At 29.2% G+C, this 19,464-nt stretch overlaps 4 protein-coding genes and 1 long non-coding RNA gene across 6 annotated transcripts in view; 3 read left to right on the plus strand and 2 right to left on the minus strand.

Moving 5' to 3' along the window:
- Positions 1 to 2,612: 2,612 nt before the first annotated feature.
- On the plus strand, positions 2,613 to 4,626 carry LOC114123341 (gamma-soluble NSF attachment protein). Its single transcript, XM_027986274.2, has 9 exons — positions 2,613 to 2,849; positions 2,932 to 2,999; positions 3,171 to 3,255; positions 3,493 to 3,510; positions 3,570 to 3,777; positions 3,886 to 3,956; positions 4,022 to 4,202; positions 4,270 to 4,419; positions 4,487 to 4,626. The coding sequence occupies exons 1-9, from the start codon at positions 2,794 to 2,796 to the stop codon at positions 4,559 to 4,561; spliced, it is 912 nt and encodes a 303-aa protein (XP_027842075.1). The 5' UTR covers positions 2,613 to 2,793; the 3' UTR covers positions 4,562 to 4,626.
- A 553-nt stretch (positions 4,627 to 5,179) lies between these two features.
- Positions 5,180 to 12,363, minus strand: LOC114123334 (WD repeat-containing protein 35). Of its 2 annotated transcripts, XM_027986265.2 has the most exons (22): positions 12,060 to 12,363; positions 11,709 to 11,993; positions 11,510 to 11,612; positions 11,262 to 11,422; positions 11,056 to 11,209; positions 10,845 to 10,990; positions 10,544 to 10,762; positions 10,325 to 10,466; positions 10,116 to 10,244; positions 9,916 to 10,019; positions 9,690 to 9,853; positions 9,355 to 9,601; positions 8,913 to 9,091; positions 7,441 to 7,644; positions 7,192 to 7,344; positions 6,922 to 7,114; positions 6,672 to 6,854; positions 6,481 to 6,601; positions 6,268 to 6,396; positions 6,020 to 6,180; positions 5,854 to 5,963; positions 5,180 to 5,767 (listed from the first exon to the last, which is right to left on the minus strand). In XM_027986265.2, exons 1-22 carry the CDS (start codon positions 12,081 to 12,083, stop codon positions 5,587 to 5,589), a joined length of 3,492 nt encoding a protein of 1,163 aa, XP_027842066.2. In that variant the 5' UTR covers positions 12,084 to 12,363; the 3' UTR covers positions 5,180 to 5,586. The 2 variants fall into 2 exon arrangements, with proteins under 2 accessions (XP_027842066.2, XP_050056642.1); XM_050200685.1 differs by lacking the exons at positions 11,262 to 11,422; positions 11,510 to 11,612; positions 11,709 to 11,993; positions 12,060 to 12,363 and having other exon boundaries at positions 10,845 to 11,000; positions 11,056 to 11,189.
- A 1,048-nt stretch (positions 12,364 to 13,411) lies between these two features.
- LOC114123325 (uncharacterized) lies at positions 13,412 to 14,933 on the plus strand. Its single transcript, XM_027986258.2, has 3 exons — positions 13,412 to 13,701; positions 13,912 to 14,090; positions 14,650 to 14,933. Exons 1-3 carry the CDS (start codon positions 13,563 to 13,565, stop codon positions 14,845 to 14,847), a joined length of 516 nt encoding a protein of 171 aa, XP_027842059.2. The 5' UTR covers positions 13,412 to 13,562; the 3' UTR covers positions 14,848 to 14,933.
- On the minus strand, positions 14,711 to 19,219 carry LOC114123328 (uncharacterized). The gene is made up of 3 exons (XR_003592339.2): positions 19,076 to 19,219; positions 18,735 to 19,002; positions 14,711 to 14,843 (listed from the first exon to the last, which is right to left on the minus strand). It is a non-coding gene; the product is annotated as an uncharacterized LOC114123328 (long non-coding RNA).
- LOC114123324 (peroxidasin) overlaps positions 19,174 to 19,464 on the plus strand; it is a 28,033-nt gene continuing 27,742 nt past the window's right edge. The window contains exon 1 of the mRNA XM_027986257.2: positions 19,174 to 19,433. Within this exon, the coding sequence (XP_027842058.2) occupies positions 19,174 to 19,433 (260 nt within the window). The remainder of the gene's footprint in view (positions 19,434 to 19,464) is intronic.

Consider the following 19,464-nt stretch of genomic DNA (forward strand, 5'->3'; position numbering starts at 1 on the left):
TGCTATAACGAAAATTTGCATACTACTTAGAAAGTGGCGACGGACCCGTAAGTATTTTAAAAAAATTCTCAAAAAATTTACATAAGTCGCGTATTTCGATGCGTATGTTCCTGGTCTATGGGGAGGTCCCGAGTTTCGCGAGACGACTCACCGCCATCTGATTGCATATTCAAATTCTCCGTGTTATACGAAAATTTGCATACTACTTAGAAAGTGGCGAAGGAATCGTAAGTATTTTAAAAAAATTCTCAAAAAATGTACATTAGTCGCGTATTTCGATGCGTATTGTTCTTGGTCTATGGGGAGGTCCCGACGTTTTCGCGAGACGACTCACCGCCATCTGATTGCATATTCAAATTCTCCGTGTTATATCGAAAATTGCATACTACTTAGAAAGTGCGACGGACCCGTAAGTATTTTAAAAAAATTCTCAAAAAATGTACATTAGTCGCGTATTTCGATGCGTGGTGCTTCCGGTCTATGGTGAGCTCCCGACGTTTTCGCGAGCGAGACGACTCACCGCCATCTGATTGCATATTCAAATTCTCCGTGTTATAACGAAAATTTGCATACTACTTAGAAAGTGGCGACGGACCCGTAAGTATTTTAAAAAAATTCTCAAAAAATTTACATAAGTCGCGTATTTCGATGCTTGGTGTTCCTGGTCTATGGGGAGGTCCCTACGTTTTCGCGAGACGACTCACCGCCATCTGATTGCATATTCAAATTCTCCGTGTTATAACGAAAATTTGCATACTACTTAGAAAGTGGCGACGGAATCGTAAGTATTTTAAAAAATCTTCAAAAAATGTACATTAGTCGCGTATTTCGATGCGTGGTTGCTTCCGGTCTATGGTGAGCTCCCGACGTTTTCGCGAGACGACTCACCGCCATCTGATTGCATATTCAAATTCTCTGTGCTATAACGAAAATTTGCATACTACTTAGAAAGTGGCGACGGACCCGTAAGTATTTTAAAAAAATTCTCAAAAAATTACATAAGTCGCGTATTTCGATGCGTATTGTTCCTGGTCTATGGGGAGGTCCCGACGTTTTCGCGAGACGACTCACGCCATCTGATTGCATATTCAAATTCTCCGTGTTATAACGAAAATTTGCATACTACTTAGAAAGTGGCGACGGACTCGTAAGTATTTTAAAAAATTTTCTAAAAAATGTACAATAGTCGCGTATTCGATGCGTGGTGCTTCCGGTCTATGGTGAGCTCCGACGTTTTCGCGAGACGACTCACCGCCATCTGATTGCATATTCAAATTCTCTGTGCTATAACGAAAATTTGCATACTACTTAGAAAGTGGCGACGGAACCGTAAGTATTTTAAAAAAATTCTCAAAAAATTACATAAGCGCGTATTTCGATGCGTATTGTTCCTGGTCTATGGGGAGGTCCCGACGTTTTCGCGAGACGACTCACCGCCATCTGATTGCATATTCAAATTCTCCGTGTGTTATAACGAAAATTTGCATACTACTTAGAAAGTGGCGACGGACCCGTAAGTATTTAAAAAAATTCTCAAAAAATGTACATTAGTCGCGTATTTCGATGCGTATTGTTCCTGGTCTATGGGGAGGTCCCGACGTTTTCGCGAGACGACTCACCGCCATCTGATTGCATATTCAAATTCTCCGTGTTATAACGAAAATTTGCATACTACTTAGAAAGTGGCGACGGACTCGTAAGTATTTTAAAAAATTTTCTAAAAAATGTACAATAGTCGCGTATTTCGATGCGTGGTGCTTCCGGTCTATGGGGAGGTCCCTACGTTTTCGCGAGACGACTCACCGCCATCTGATTGCATATTCAAATTCTCCGTGTTATAACGAAAATTTGCATACTACTTAGAAAGTGGCGACGGACCCGTAAGTATTTTAAAAAAATTCTCAAAAAATGTACATAAGTCGCGTATTTCGATGCTTGGTGTTCCTGGTCTATGGGGAGGTCCCTACGTTTTCGCGAGACGACTCACCGCCATCTGATTGCATATTCAAATTCTCTGTGCTATAACGAAAATTTGCATACTACTTAGAAAGTGGCGACGGACCCGTAAGTATTTTAAAAAAATTCTCAAAAAATGTACATTTGTCGCGTATTTCGATGCGTGGTGCTTCCTGTCTATGGTGAGCTCCCGACGTTTTCGCGAGACGACTCACCGCCATCTGATTGCATATTCAAATTCTCCGTGTTATAACGAAAATTTGCATACTACTTAGAAAGTGGCGACGGACTCGTAAGTATTTTAAAAAATTTTTTAAAAAATGTACAATAGTCGCGTATTTCGATGCGTGGTGCTTCCGGTATATGGTGAGCTCCCGACGTTTTCGCGAGACGACTCACCGCCATCTAATTGCATATTCAAATTCTCCGTGTTATAACGAAAATTTGCATACTACTTAGAAAGTGGCGACGGACCCGTAAGTATTTTTTATTATTTTTTTTTAAGTGATGTTTGGTATTTTGTTAGTGGATGGTTTTTCTGAAATCGTGCGCCATCTGTTGGTTTATGACTATTTTGTAATTTTTTTTGATTTTAGACTAGTTTGGGAACCTTGTATACGCTTATCAAATATTGCTAGCGGAACATACGTCTTAATAGTCCAAATCCTCTGAACTTTAGTACTTTCAACTTTACATCGTTCGTTCAGTTTGTTGTAAATAATTTGTTATAAAGATATAAGATATATTTTATTAAAATTGTTTTCTACTGCCACAAGTCACAGACTCAGTCTAGTGAAGATTTTATACGATTGTTTGAGATTTGAAGTGTTGTGAATCATGTCCAAAGACAAGATTCAAGAGGCAAAGGAGTGTATGGACAAAGCTGCGAAATAGTAAATGATTTTTTGTATTCTTTTGCCTGAACAGTGAACATTTCTTAAATAATTGATACCTAATTTATGATTTTATTTCAAGTCTGAAGCTATCTCTGTTGAAATGGGTCCCTGATTATGACAGTGCAGCTGACGAATACATGAAAGCAGGCATGTATATTATGTACTATAGAGTATTAGAGAGTGTGGCATAGGGTTACCAGATTATATTTATTTATTTAAATAAATATAGTCTATTGTCTATAGTTGCTTGCTTAAATCGTATTCCTGAAAATGAATAAAGACAATTTATAATGTTTTTATTATTGTTTTTGTTTGCAGCTACTTGTTTCAGAGTTGGAAAATCATACAAAGAGAGTAAAGAATGTTTAATGAAAGCATCAGAAAATTATTTACAAAATGGATCGTATCCTTTATTCTAACATCAAAACTTTTATTTAAAAAAAAATATAAAAATTGAAATTGAAGCTTGAGTAGGCTTAAAATGTTGGTAATTTATGTAGATTATAACACATAATATTGATGATTGTATTAAAAACTTTTATATAAATGTTACATTTATTGTTTTAAATAAATGTCAATAATTTGCACATGACAAGATAGTGAAAAAGCTTTTAATTTATCTTAACACTATTCATACTAGTCTTTTTCATGCTGCTAAGTAAGTTATTAACTTTATTTTTGTTTCTATTTTTAAAATTAATAATATTTTTTGTTTAGGTGTATGGATCAGGCAATTATAATGGCTAAGGAGATTGGTGATACAAGTGATGTGTTTAAATTGGCTATGAAAGCCAGTCACTATTATCAGCAACATGGATCCTCTGGAAGCGCATCATTATTGTTGAACAAAGCTGCAGATATATTACAACCATCAGACCCAGATTCAGCTGTTAAGCTCTTAAAAGAAGCTTCAAACATTTCTGGGGTATGTTGAAAAAAGCTTATTTTTGTTCAAGTCAAAAAATTTGATATAACTATTTAGAATGTAACAAAAAAATCCTTTATTTGGAGATAATATATATTTTTTTTTTAGACTGAAGATTCGATTGGACAAGCAATGGAGTATACACACAAAGTAGCTCGACTGTTGGTGAAATTGAATAGGTAGTGTTATTTTTATATTATTTTTATTGATTTAAAGTGCTTAAAATAGTGATATGTTTTTTTAGGTACGAAGAAGCTGAAAATGAATTAAAACGTCAATTTGATCTGGTCACCGAAGGAGGCCCGACATCCAATATGGGCAGAGTAGCTGTTGAACTATTTTTATTACAATTGGCTAAGGACGATTATGTGGCGGCTAAAAAAGTATTGCAAGAATATGGAATGCAATATTGTGAACAAGCAGAGGTACAAATACATTGCAATACTTTTGCTATAACATGGTTTAATAACATTAACCTTTGTATGTCATTAGGTTTATATGCTCGACAGTATTATAAACGCATATTCTGATCACGATTGTGCTCAAATCAAGAAAATGTTAAACAGTCCTTTTATTAAGCATATGGATGTTGAGTTCGCTATACTTGCCAAAAATTTGGCTGATAAATGGATAGTGGAACCTGTATGTTATGACTATTATTGCCATACATTTTATAATAATATAATTTAATTAATTTTAATACTTATAGAAAGAGCAAGTCACCAATATTGAAAATGAAGAGACTGAAGCAGCATCAACAGATTTTGGAGGGAAGCTTTGTTGAAGTAGAAATTATTTTTTTATATTTAACCTTATTTATTTTAATTATATTTGTTTCTTAGTTTGAAACTGTTGTATTCGTCCTATATATCTCAGTAAGTTTAAATTATTAAATGTAAATATGATAATAATTGATAATTTGAAATTGCTTAAAAAAGTTAAAGTTGGAGCAAGTAACATTATCATTTATCAAGTAAATTTTTAATTGATTTTTAGTTACATAATAATGTAACTATTAATGCAAAGGAAAAATTCAAAAAAATAAGTTACTTTGACATTGATTAATATCTAAAAAATAAAATATAAAGCAATAATTATAAAATGTAATTTATAATATCATAATAGTGAAATAATTGTTAAATAGAGACAATGGTTTTTAAAAAGAAAAAATATTTAAAACTTATAAGATATTATTATTTGTTATTATTTTTATGTTTTTATTTTTTCATTAAATTTGTAGTTGTTTATTATTGATGATAATTTTTGTAGTTTAACAATAATTCTAATAAATTATTTATAATAGTCTATGAAACTTTTTTAAATTAATATTTAAAACACTAACCTTTCTATTATATATTTCCCACAATTTCATATGTAACATTCCAAATTAAATAATATACTGTTTTTTTAATTACACTCTGCTTTGTTTATTATAAAATCAAAAATGTAATTTTAAATTGTTTATTATGTAATTTAATTAATCAATAATAGTAAATACTTGATATTATATGCTTCGGCTAGAAAAATATACATAAATAAACAATAGCTATTTATAAAAGTAATTAATTATTGTATTCAACTTTTAGTTTCAATACAAAATATATTATTATATACTTATAAGTTTGTTTAAATATTTTATTGTTCATTTAATAAATACATAGCTTACTCACGAGTATATTTTGTTCAGTCTTATCATAATGTGCGTTTAAGTGTAAAAAGGACGGAATTAGTTTCAATAGGAAAACAATTTGTGTACAAATCTTGACTTGAAAGTGTAAAGTGCAATCCCAACATGAGAGGTGAAATAATTCAAAAAGAAAGAATAACCTCTTTCTTACACAATGGACAATAATTCAATGGACCCATATCTATTGTAGTTGCACTACGTTTGCATTGTCTGCAACACCAAAGAGATTTGATGTTTGTCAATGGCTGACCTGTAACAATACTGGCTTCTGGTTTGATTTTACATTTTGGGCATTTTAAGGACCTGTAACACATACAAAAGATCTTTTTAGATGTTAAACCACTCAAGTGTGAATATATTGGGTATTTTAAAAAGTGTAAAGAAATTACCAAGCCGGAAAGTCATCCAAACAACTGTAACATTGAACGAGTAACGGAGTAGAGTCTTTGGGAGCATACTTACTAAATATGATCAATGCTAATTGATTGTAATTTTTTTTCTGAAAAACAATATCAACATTTTATAGGATTCTTAATTACATAAATTATTACTTACTGAATCAATAGTCTCAAGTTTCATGAAAGCTCTAGATGCGATATTAAATAAGCCATTTGCTATCGCTGCCAATGCTATGATCGAATATATTTGTTCTGTGTTTAACAAGTCTTCATAGTTGCGAAGTGTTAATGATGTCCATAGAGCTAAATGAAAGTCTCCTAAAAACATGTAGTTAAAAATAGCAAAAGTATTAATGCTGTGTACATTTTATTAAAATATTAAAACTTTATTGATGTATCAATTACCATTGTACAGTTGTTGCTGGGCAAGGATTAAAAAATGTAGAGATTCAACGATAAGCCAACTGTTCTCTATAATTTCAGCACGAGATTTAAATGGCTTTATTTCGAAATTGTCCATTACAATTTCTTCGGCTGATTAACAATTATTGAATGGCATTAAAAAAATAAAGTTAAGTTAAATACATAGTAATAATAAAACATAAATCAATTATTTACCATCTAACAAGGTGGATCCAATGTTTTTCTCTTTATATTCTTCGATCAGTAGTGCACCGGCTGTAGCCAGCTGTTTTATAATGTTTGGCTGTATATCAGATTTTATTTCTTGATAAACAGTCTGAAATTAAAAAATATGGGTATAGTATAGAGTATTGAAATAACAGAATTATTATTAATTGTATATTTACAGCAAATACTAATTGGGCAGCTTCTGTGTATCGTTCTCCGTTTATGCACTTAGAAACCATTGTCAAAACGTCTTTAACATTATCTAACCACCGATCACGATTGGTATCATTCATACATTTCATATGTTCATTTAATTTGCCCGTATCAAATTCAATACTAGACGAAAATGTTGCTTTTGAAAACTAAAACATTCAAATTTGTTTTTAAATTTAAGACACAAAATCATTTATATTAAATATTCAACTTTACCTTTTGATCTATAGACTCATCTTCAACCATCCCACTGTTGACAAAAAATACTGAAATTGTTTCCAATAATGGATGGTGTTCTGGCAGACTTTTAGCAAGGGATGTTAATGACTCATAATCCTTTAATATTATATAACATTCAACTAGCTTTTCAGGGTTATCTGCTTTTTTATAATATTCAACAGCCATATCCCTGAGAGTTAAAAATTTAAATTATAAAATATTGACTGTGTTAGTAAGCAATTACATATTGAACAGATTTTTTTTTACCATTGCTGATTATCTAGGAAATGATCGCCAATCCCTTGCCACGCTAAATTCATTGTGAGACCAGATATTCCCAGAAGTGAAGAACTTGATTTCAATAGTTCAACAACTTTAAACCAATTACCTAGTTTTTGATGTAGAATTACAGCCAAATCCCTACATAACATAATATATGATCGATAACAGTTATTAAAAACAATAAAAACTAACTTAAAAATAATATTGTTATAAGATAAATAATAAAATTTATACTTTCGATCAGCTTCAATATATAGTTGTTCAGCTTTCGCATAATCTCCAAAATATACAGCTACTTCAGCTTGTTTTAAAAGGATATCATTTATGTTAGCTAATTGTTTTACTAATTTTATGCCATAATAGTCTTTACATTGTACGAATGCAGTTTCACTTGTTGAAAGGTCTAAAGCTTGCAAAGACGCTTCAGCTAATAATCTCCTAAATAAAATAATGTAAATGACTTAAAATCATAAGATAAAAGTTGTTTAATATTTATATTTATTTAATTTTATATAGTCTTTGAGTATGGAATCTTTAAAAATAACTGATTAAATACAAATTGTAAAATTATTTTTTGTATTTCTTTTAGACTTGGAAACAAAATCAGTAATAATAACTTTAGATTCACATTAAAATTTAAAATACATATTGATTTCTTAGAACTTAGTTCTTATAAAATATTTTTTGTAAATATAACAATTTAAGACAGTACTTGATTTGAAATGAAACTAGAAGGGAGACTTAGCGGATGATGGATGAACAAGCATTCCATACAAAATTTAATTGCCCCCCACCCTCATACACTACTAAATCTTAATCCTAAAAAATCATTAAATTTATTATATAAAAAATCTTATTTATTAATTATTTTTGTGAGCATAATACAATATCCTATCACTATATTTTAAGGTAAAGAATTTTAACAATCAATTTTTTTTTCATAGTCGATACAAATGTACCAATATTATGGCTATAGCAGCGGTTTCCAAACTTTTTTAGTTTACGGTTTACGCCACCCTAAAATTAAAAAAAAATAATTGCGCCTCCCATAAATAAATGAATAACAAAGTTATAATATTTAAATATACAAATATTTTTATTGTTATGACAAAATAACACGGCTCGTGCCTCCCCTGTCAAGTGCTCGCGGCTCCCAAGGGAGGCGCGCCTCACAGTTTGGAAAACAAATACTTTAAAAAGTGATAGGCTCAATCCCGGTGGGTGTTTAAACAGACATTTTGAGATTTACGATGGAAATTTTATTTATTTGATATTTTAGTTTTGTAATACAATTGAAATCGTACAACACAACAATAAATTAAGCGCGTCATGTCCAAATTTGACGCTGGAAAAAAAATGTTCGATTCAAAAATTGAACCATATTAAAAATACAAAGTTATTGCCAAATATGGCATTAACATAAACTGAATTGGAAACACCAGATAATTTGAAATTAGTAACAGACGAAAAAGAATCCAAACAAGATTTGGGAAAAGATCCAAAACCGAAATCGTTATATAAGCGAGTGAAAAAATTTTTTAAGCACATGTGTTGTTGCTGTGTACATAATTAAAACCTTTTGTGTTATTATTTGTTTTTAATTTATATTTAGTAAAATACTTTAGCGATAAAATCTGTCAAGAACTAAAATGATGTTATTGTTGTTGATGGTGACGAGTAAAAGTGAAATAATTATCAGTACTTACGATAATCTTGGATGAGGATTATCATTAATAAATTTGATTGCTTCTCCAATGCTAACTTTATCCAAAAGTTGTCTTGTGTCTCGCAATGATTTTGTTTCTAATGTGATAACATAATCGAGAGATGGGTTTTCTGGAGACTGAATAATTTCATCTAACATAACTGCTTGAATTTCTAAATTCTTATAAAAATAAATATTAATTTAATATAGTATAATAATATTAACAGTTTTCATTAATAGCAACACTTAATACAGAAGTAAATTTTACAAACATTTAATATTTTAATAATACATATTTGTGAAGTCTATTACAGCCATTATAAATAAAACAAAATTATTCATTATTAACTATACAAAAAGACCATTACCTCTAAAATTCTTGAGACTTGACTAATTTACTAATGTTTTTAAACAATAAAAAAGTGAAATTTCATTCAACTTACTTCAAAAGAGGCAATATAGGCTGAAGTACTAATTGGTTCTTCAGGGTTAAACCCTCTAATGACATACATTCTAGTTTTCTCCATGATTGCTAAAAGCTCAGGATCATCTGATGCCCACTTCATAGTCCACACATCTCGTCTTTGGAATGAATTTGAAGCTTCTGAATTAGTTGATTCCTTTACAACATTATCTTCTGATATCTCAACAAGTGTCAATATTCCAGTTGAATCAATGACAGCCAATCGCCTGGATGAAAACAAAATATGTTTATAATAAATACATTTATATTTTAACAATATTATGATAACAGATTTATAAAAAAAAGAAAATTTACGTAGAATTTGAATTTAAAGCCAATTTATAAGGTTTAGAGGACAACATTTTTCTTTCTACCAAAGCCACCTGTGGCAATGAGTATTTTTGTAAAGCACAACTTTCTCTGCCAATCAACAAATATTTATCACTTGCTGTTATACATGTTATATGATCCTTGGTCTCCTAAATAATACCACATTTTGAATATTTAATATTAAATTTCAGCATCTTTACATGAGATTTACTTTCTGAAATGAAGAGCTTTTGAATTCCCTAGATTCTTGAGTGAGTTCATCAACTCCAGAAGGAGTATCGTCAACATGAAACATTTTAACTTTTTTACGCTTAACTGTAACCATATAATAAATGAATAAGTTGTAGATAATATACCAAGTAACATAATTATGTTATTTATATATAAGTAGAAGATGAATTAGTAATTTACTGTTGGTTATGGATGCAGAATGTGATTTAGGAACAGCATATTGCCAAGTCATGAAGCTTGTGTGAGAAGAAACAACTACAAGAGTCCCATTCATTGTAATCCAAATTGGTTCAAAATTAATGTGTTTGGCTAAAAAAAAACAAATAATATAAAATTGAATAGGTTTATTTTTTAACCATTATGTTTTTTTTCAAAAATAAAATTCTTACAATCAACTGTAGTATTTATATTATTGCAAATAATGAGTGTATAAGGCTTGGATTCATCATTATTATTATTTCGTACAGCAAGAACACAATGATCTTTATAAGCGTCCATACATAACAATGAATCGTATTTTGTATGATAAAACTAAAATAAATGGGAAACACATTTTTTATTTTACTCTATAATATTATATTCAATTATAAGTTAGACAAAATATTTACTTCATTTTTTTTTATGTTCCAAAATGTAATCTCTGTTACAGCTTCTTCATAGTTTCTAAATGCATAAACAATTGTTCCAGCAAAATAACACCAAGGATAATCATATCGCACATTGGCAAAGTAAACAAAACTATCAATGGCTAAAGTGATGCGCAAAGACGTGCTTTCCCAACAACAGGATGATACCATGTAACCAGGAATTCTAAGGGTTCTCAAATGCTAAAAACGAAATAATAATTTTTAAGTTTATGTTAACATATAGATTTATTATATAATGACAATTATAATATAGAAAACTTACTTCTCCGAAAGGTGAATAAAGTTGAAGTACATTGGATTCTTTAATATCTCCATCAACTACTAATGTACCAACCAACGCCAGCACACTGCCATTATGGTTCCATTTGATAGCCACAATCATCATATCGCATTCAAAAACTACTGGGTCTATTTTATACTACTTTCATAAGTAAACAAGTAAAATAAATAAATATTTAGTTTTAATAAATTACTCATATCGTATTGGTCTCTCATCAATTGTACGTGTCCTATTTTGTATGCAATTGCCAATTGTGGGCAGTCGTTCATATTTTTATCAAGCCAATGACATGCAGTAATTGGAACATTATTAAGAGATATAGGTAGACACACTATACCTAATTTTGACTGAAACAAAACCAGTAGTTATACTAGCCCATCAAAACAATATTATACATACTATGAAATTTCCATCACTGTCAAACAAATGAACTTCCCCAGTTTTTATGGTAAACAAAAGGAACTTTGAATTTGGAGACCACTGAACGCCTGTCAACATAAGTTTTTTTAATTCTTTGCCCCAGATGCGACTACCTTCAACCGAACCAACAATAACAGCTCCTAAAATTAAATTATCCATAATATATATTTAAGTATTAACTAAATAAAGTTAATGGCTAAATTAAGAAATATATTATAGCAGATTACCATCCTCATAGACAATACAAATTTTTTCGCCATCTCCATTCCAAGCCATACCTTTAACAACCGATTTGTTACGATTATTGATCATTTCTTCTTGCCATGTTCCCTAGAAGATGGACAAAACACATGTATTATAAGTAAATAAAATTGTCTATAATTAAGCATACTTGCATAATGTATAATTACTATTTTGTAAACACACCTTATATAATGTCCAAACTATTATTAGCCCATTTTCATCGCTTGAAGTCAGTTTATTGTATTTTTCATTCCACACAATAGTCAATACATTACCGGAATGGCCCTCAAGAGTTTTGTTTATTGATAGGTTGGCCTGACCTGCTAGTCCTCTGGGCTTACCATCTACTGGCGTACCAGAATCGATTTTCAACACTTTCAAAAGACCATCGTCTCCACCTACTGCTATGCAATCCTGACTAGAATTCCATTCAAGACAATTGATTTTTGTGTTGTTCGGTATAGCGATCTAAACATCGCAATGGTATTGTCACAATAATAACAGCTTTTTTTACAAATTTAACGAGCTACCCACCTTTTTACTTAAATACAGAAACATAGTGAAGTATTTTCTTACAACGAAAAGTTATTGTACTTGCATGTTCACTATTGTTTCATAAATCATAACTAATGTCCCGAGGACAATTTAATTTCCATTATTTTTTTTTTTTGAAATCTCTGTAGCTTGTTGTCATTTTGAGAGTCGAGAATCGAAACTATAAGAGTAACGACAAACGACTTTCGGGGCTCCGGAGTCACGGACCACAGTACTTGTACTTTAAACTTGTTAGTAAGTTGTTAGTTGTTACTTTACTGTAAAGAGTCAAGACTCAAGACGACCGGTTGAATTTGATAACAGTTATCAATATTTAATGCTTATCATTTAAATACTATCAATTATTATATCCAATTCTGCAAAATGCAATATAATATTATGCTATATAATTTTATAAAAATTAAATTAAAATAATATAATTTTTCAAAAATAAAGTACTATACAATAATTTTTCTTGAGAAAGTACAAAATATATTTTTAATATTTAATAATAATTATCCGTTTGACTATTTTGATAGTAAAATGTATTATTTTGTTATATTAAATACTATTTTAAACTAATTTTATTTATGATTGTTATCAATTTTTTTTTATTATTATTGAAGTCTATTTTAATTAAAAGTACTAAAAACATTAAAAAAAATATCAGCAAATAATCGGATTTAAAAAATTTCAATAGAGGTTGTAATTACTAATTAGTTGATTTTATTTCAGCGCATATAGTTGTTACATTTTAAATGAAATGTTATTATTGAAAATTTAATAGAAACAGTGATATTATCGAATTTTTACAATTAGTATTTACTTACAGAACCCCTCGTGTAAGCTTAATGGCTATTCAAATTATATTATAATTTATAATAATATTATCTATGTATGAATATATTATTTAAAGAAAAATTACTTTACATTTATCTACAATTCTTTCAAGTTGCCTACTTTGGTAATATAATCAGACTAAAGTCATTTTATTGATAATTTTATGGTTTTTAAAAAAAATAATTATTTAATTTAGTTTCACTATGATCAAATATGTATGGTTTACTTCTTATTGATAAACAGATAATTGTAAAACTTTAAGATTTGTATTGATGGATCTTGATTTCTGTATACTAGTTATCTAAGTGGTATTATAGTTATAATTAATAAATACTACTATCTTAAAATATTATATAAGATCAAAGACAAAGCAAAAGCTTGATGAATATTGACTATTTGTGAAAATTCTTCTGAGGAACCGATTCATTGTCAATTTTAGGTGGTAATTAGTAATAATTAGATTCTAATAAAGGTAGGTATTTAATTTATATACCTACCACTTGCTGGCTAATACCTACTCAAGAAAGCGACCTGACTATCTACTGATAGAAAATAAACAAGCGCTCGTAAAAAATAGCTGCGTTTAGCTGTCACACAATATTTACATGATTGTTACGCCGTGGTTTTTATTTCTGACAAAGCAAAACACATTTTTGAGAAAAAATGCATAGTCAACGATGGATGTTTACTTCACCGGGCGGAGAAAACGAATACAAGAAACCTTCAGTCACCCGAGCACATTATGACGCGGTTGTCGAAGCAAAGAAGGCGCAGGAGGAAAATCATATCGAGACTGAAAGCGGTGAGTTTCAAATTGTTATGATGGAGACGGATAACCGTGATAAGAATGTTGAAAACTCGAATTGATCGTTTGGTGAAACGGGGGGTAAGAGGGTTATTAGGTCTGGTATAGTGACCTAGCTGCGGCTTGAAGGTTTTATCGTTTAATCCGTATTTTTTCACGTGATAATATTTTTATTTTTATTTTTGAAAATATTTATTTGTATCAAAGAACGCAAGAGACGATTGTTGGAGGATTTCATGTGGCAACAGATGACCAAGAAGAAGTTGGAGCAGATTGAAAAGCAACAGCAACGAGCTAACGAGACCAAAGCCTGTAGTACGTACGCAGAAGCCTTTGCCTTGCCAGGATTTGAAGTTAAAGAACTGGGCATCGAAATCGATGAAGAAGTATGTGTTTCGAAAAAAATTTTGTTACCAATACAAACTGCATATCGTAAAAATTATAAACTTATACATTGCCACATTAGCGTAAGGTCTAAACACTCTTAACATTAATATTGGTACTTGGTAGTGGGAAGGGCTAAAATTTACAAATTAGGGGCTTTAACCGACCAAAAAAGATATTGTAGAACAAATTAACACTTAAAAAAAAAAACTTTGGAGAAGAGAGGGTGTAACCACCATTTATACACCATTGAACCTATACATATATACCTATACTATATTACCATATAAGCTTAACCTATGTACTTATAGTATACAAATAACTTATCAATATACTTAAATTCGGCATATTGATACGTCATAACGACCTACTTTTTTGTTAATTTAAGCAACTTAATTTCGGTCTTAAGTGTTTGCAGGGTTAACATGAATAAGTATGTTTTTTGATATAATATTAATCACAAATTCATAATAATAAAGTTTACGTTTATTGTTTATTAATTATAATAATATATACATTACATAAATTGTACAACATCATAACAAGGAATTATTTTTTTAGCTTCAACAAAAATACCCTCTGTACACCGATATCGGAATGTCGTTAAATGTTAGAAACATAAGTACGATTAAAGCAAAAGATCCTGTACATAAATCTTATCCAAAATTGTTCAGAAAAGACAGTCGCTTTACCAGTCGTCTGAGTAATCCAATGGATAATCATGCTCCAGTTGCACCTGGCCATTTTGCATACATCTAAACAAATACATAATAATAAATTTTTATGTTTATTAATTATACTCCGCCATGTTATGCAAGTATAATATTATAATATATATTATGATCTTTGAGCATTATAATTCGTAAAAAGGAATCAGTCCTCAAGATATAGCAGATAAAATATTAAAATTTATTATATTATCAAATAATAATTTTTAAAATAATATAATTATTTCGAGAAGTTTTAAAATGATAATATTTTTATTTTTATTTTTTTTGTAAACATCACAAGAACTTAAGTTTATAAACTTAAGTAGACAGTTTATGTAATCTAAACATATTATGGTGATCTTTTAATTATAATTACCTATTTATAATTTTCATTAAAAGTGTATACGATTTAAAAGTTGTATTATAGATTACTGTGCTGTAGTTTGTACTGGGTAGGGTGATAATTCCTTTGTCTTCACCTTCTAGCGGGAAAGGATTAAGTGTAAGTAGGTAATAATCATCAATTAAATGTTGTTTAAAAATCTTGTAAGATTTAAGAAATTGTTTAACGTAAATTAAAGAAATATGTGGTGGGGTTAATTATTATTATTTTATTTAACATTATCAGTATTGTAGCATTGATTTTTTTTTTGATATTTTAATTTTTATAAATTAAAATATCAAAAAAAAAAAAAAATAAAATAATATTAATCACAATAAAACAGTGATAATTTTCTTGTCTTTACTTTTGATAATAATTAATAGGTAAATTCTCTCTAATATTAAAGTTAATAATTCATAATGTGTTCTACTGATCGTAAATCTGCTATGTTGTACCTATATTATTCATTATAAGTACAAGTATTTGTATATAGTAGGTACTAAAATTTTTTTTTTTTGGACGATTGCATGTAAGAGGTGGTTGACTATTGTTTAGTAACATTTATAATTTAGAAAATGAGTTAGTTTCGGTTACCACGGTTTTGTTGCTAAAAATATACGTATGTTGAGCCTCAGTAGCTCTTTATCATCGTTTCGTTTAATTGTTTTAATATTTCCCACAACATCCAAGTCCTACTAATTATTAATGATTGTATCTTAAATGTATAATAAATTAATGTATGATTGACCGGACAATTAGAGTTGTATATGTGTTCGTTTTTGGTAATGATATAAAGATAATAAATAATAATATGTACATTTGCTGTAGCGTATTATACCTATAGGTATAAGAGTATAGGTACTCGTATAACTCATTTTTACCTTAAATTATAATTTACAATAATAAAATATATTACTCATAAATCATAATTTTTTAACTCATAATATAATTCATTTGTTCAATAAGACATTTCGTTGAATACAATATATTATTGTTAATAATCATAAAGCTATATGGTTTTTTAAGATTAAAGATGTTCATGTTTATAATTTATTATTTAGTTGTATTCTAATGTATACAGACATACAGTAAACACTCCTATTATGGATATTGATTTATCCTATGATGCACAGTTATTATATAATATGTTATAGGTGTGTAATAATGTATTATAAGCATGATATACTAAAGCTAATTAAGTATTTGAAAATTATGTTTTAACATGTAATTTATTTAAACGAGTTAAATGATTACTTAAATTTATTTTTCATATTAAACATTTATACGAAATAATAGGATTTTGATGTATAATTGTTCGTCTTTGACCTTAGTTCATTTATCATAATATATTCTACTTAAACTTTATTTAGTGCAGTTGTATGTATTATAATTTACACACGTGTTCGTATTTAATACGTCATAATGCATACTTCAATTAATTAATACTGCTCATCGGTTGTTATCTTGTTAAATTTATATTTTTCAGTAGAGTTCATCTTGCATCGTTGTTATAGTCTTCTATTCTCACCTTTTTAGGATTAACTGTTCATTATTATCATTATTTCATTAACAAAATATTAATTAAAATAATAGTATTATATATATTATAATACGCAAACTTGTTTTCTTATTTAACCTTCATAAGCGTGTCTTTTTACATACATAATATATATATATATATATACTTACATAATAAATTATATAAAAATAACTTATACTTATGTATTCTTATAAATGAAGTAAATATAACTTATACTTGATTATCTTATAAATGTAGTAAATAATATAGATCTTCTGTCTAGTCATAGTACCTAGTCATACATACAACGTAATACTTACTGATTATAATGTATAATGATAGCATTTATAACATAATAATATATTATATTGTAAAAAAATAATTAAATATTAAATATATAATATATATATTTGTTGAACTAAATAATTATAAATTAGATTGATGTTTAATTAAAGATGAAATTATTGGTTATATGTAGTAGATTATTCTTACAGTAAACTATGCAAGTTATTCGTTGTCTATTTTAATCACAATATTATGATTTTGTTCTATTTTTTATTAATAACTTGATAATATTATTATATTTGTAAAGTATTTGTCAAAATTTGAATAATTTTGTAAAATATAGGTTTAAGCATCTTATCAAAATATTAAATATACCAATCAAGTGCAAGGAAAGAATAATCATGTTATCTCGAGATAGTAAGAAAAGTTTATAACAAAAATGAATTTCCAAGAAGAATATAAATAATATAATGTCAATAATAAAATGCTTATTTATGAGTTTAAGTATGAGTTATGTTTATGACTAAGGTGCATGGACGTTTTTCTGTATGGGATGTTAGTAATAACTAATAGGTATAGTTTTTAGTCATAGGAAGTTATGAATACAATGTATATTAAGATAAATAAAGAATAATGATTGATATATTTCATATAGATATCAGATATGATAATAGTATGTGATGAAATTTAACACTTAGGTATTATATACCTATAGTGTTGGTACAAAGGTTTTATTTTCTAACGTTATTAATATTCTGAAATTAATATAAGTAAAGAGTATATGAAATATTATTTAATATAATAAAATCAACGATTGTGTATGTAGTAAAGGAGAGAAAAAAATATTTCTTTTATATATAAGTTTCAATATGACGATAATATGATATTATTATGAGTAATCAATAATAAATGCTTAGACAAAATGTTATTGGTTAATGATTATACTAATGATTAATTTTATAAAAAAATCGATAGCTAACATTTCAATTTGTATAAACAAGTTTAACTGCATAATATAATGTGGGTAGTGGGTACTATGTAGAATATATAGATAATCTGACATAATATTCATCTGAAATTCTGAAACTAAAATAGTTATATTAAAACTATGAATATATCATCAATAAACACATAGGTAACCTAATATGTTATGAATTATGATTTTTGTATCAATGTTTTATTTTATTTTTATAATTATTAATTACAGTTCACTGTGTCACGCCAAGATAACAAATAAGTGATGAGAAGTTGTATTAAAAACCTTGAACAAATAACATAATGAATTAAACTTAGAGAGAATACCAAGAATTAAGAAACCCATGGTTGCTATTATATAGGTATACTGGTATAGGTATTAAACTTCTGCAGCTAAGACTTAGAATAGTCCGGACGTATAGGTGGCGATTTAGTCGAATCTTATAGGAGGAAGGGTTTACATAAATAATAACGAATCGTTCAATTACAATAATATCGAAAAAATAATAATAACTCGTCAAATTTGATTTTTTTTCGAGGCTAAGCCCGATTAAACCCCCGTGACCCCGCATCACGGCTTATGCAGTTTTAATAATATTGTCATGGATGCAAATGATGCAATACAATTTAGTTTAAGTTATTCCCATATTAAAAATTACCTATATGCAAGAATAATATAATATAAAAAATGTTCTTGCTTCTCTTGAAATTAATAGTTTCTCTAAGGTCTAATTATACAAATGCAGTACATTTGAATGAAGTTTTATGTACTTACATATAAGGTTATATTTGAACACTTTTTGACGTAAACTTATAAAAAAAATAGTGAACGTAGTGAGCTGATTTGCATTTTCTTTATTGCACGAAAAACATTGAACCCAACAAAGTAATTATGGCTGCAGCTTGACGAAAAATCCGATTATTACTCTGGCGGTAATAGCGCGGTATAATAATATTATTAGAGTGATCCAAAGTGATGCGCTCAAGTGGATGTGTACCGTTTTCTCAGTTTGAATTATTTACGCGTAATCTATATTTCTAACCTGTAAAGAGACCTAAACTTGAATAAATAAAAAAAAATTAAAATTAAAATGTTCATTCGAAAAAATCGCGTACTGACAACGCAGATCACGCTTGCGCCGGCACCGTTGGGTAATGGATAATTTTATTAAGTTCCACAGTGGCACGTGCGACTGCCGACCGCGCAGTGTGCAATGCGATCAGTCTGCACGATGACTCGGCCGGAGTACTACGTCGTTAGTTGGCGCCGCGTTAACGCCGCCACCGCTGTTTTTCGGAAGACGATGGTCGGTCCGCTGTTGCTACTTGTGTTATTGGCGTTCTTCTTGCCGTCGTTTCCTTCGGCCGCCGCAGAATGTCCGGCCAAATGTATGTGCTTCAAGACGACCGTCCGCTGTATGTACTTGAATCTCGACCGGATACCCGACCGCATATCTCCGACTACCACAGTGCTGTAAGTGCCTATGAAAGATAATCCCAAACAT

This window comes from Aphis gossypii, chromosome 2, assembly GCF_020184175.1.
Source record: "Aphis gossypii isolate Hap1 chromosome 2, ASM2018417v2, whole genome shotgun sequence".
Classification (NCBI taxonomy): domain Eukaryota; kingdom Metazoa; phylum Arthropoda; class Insecta; order Hemiptera; family Aphididae; genus Aphis; species Aphis gossypii.

Coding starts and splice junctions, on each gene's coding strand:
- LOC114123341 (XM_027986274.2), top strand. CDS start 2,794: ATGTCCAAAGACAAGATTCAAGAGGCAAAGGAGTGTATGGACAAAGCT. Junction 3,778..3,885: donor AAGCTTCAAACATTTCTGGG/GTATGTTGAAAA, acceptor TTTTTTTTTTAG/ACTGAAGATTCGATTGGACA. Junction 4,420..4,486: donor ATAAATGGATAGTGGAACCT/GTATGTTATGAC, acceptor TAATACTTATAG/AAAGAGCAAGTCACCAATAT.
- LOC114123334 (XM_027986265.2), bottom strand. CDS start 12,083: ATGTTTCTGTATTTAAGTAAAAAG. Junction 10,991..11,055: donor GAGAGACCAATACGATATGA/GTAATTTATTAA, acceptor AGTATAAAATAG/ACCCAGTAGTTTTTGAATGC. Junction 6,602..6,671: donor CTGCCCAATTAGTATTTGCT/GTAAATATACAA, acceptor TTTTAATTTCAG/ACTGTTTATCAAGAAATAAA.
- LOC114123325 (XM_027986258.2), top strand. CDS start 13,563: ATGCATAGTCAACGATGGATGTTTACTTCACCGGGCGGAGAAAACGAA. Junction 13,702..13,911: donor TCATATCGAGACTGAAAGCG/GTGAGTTTCAAA, acceptor TTTGTATCAAAG/AACGCAAGAGACGATTGTTG. Junction 14,091..14,649: donor GCATCGAAATCGATGAAGAA/GTATGTGTTTCG, acceptor TTATTTTTTTAG/CTTCAACAAAAATACCCTCT.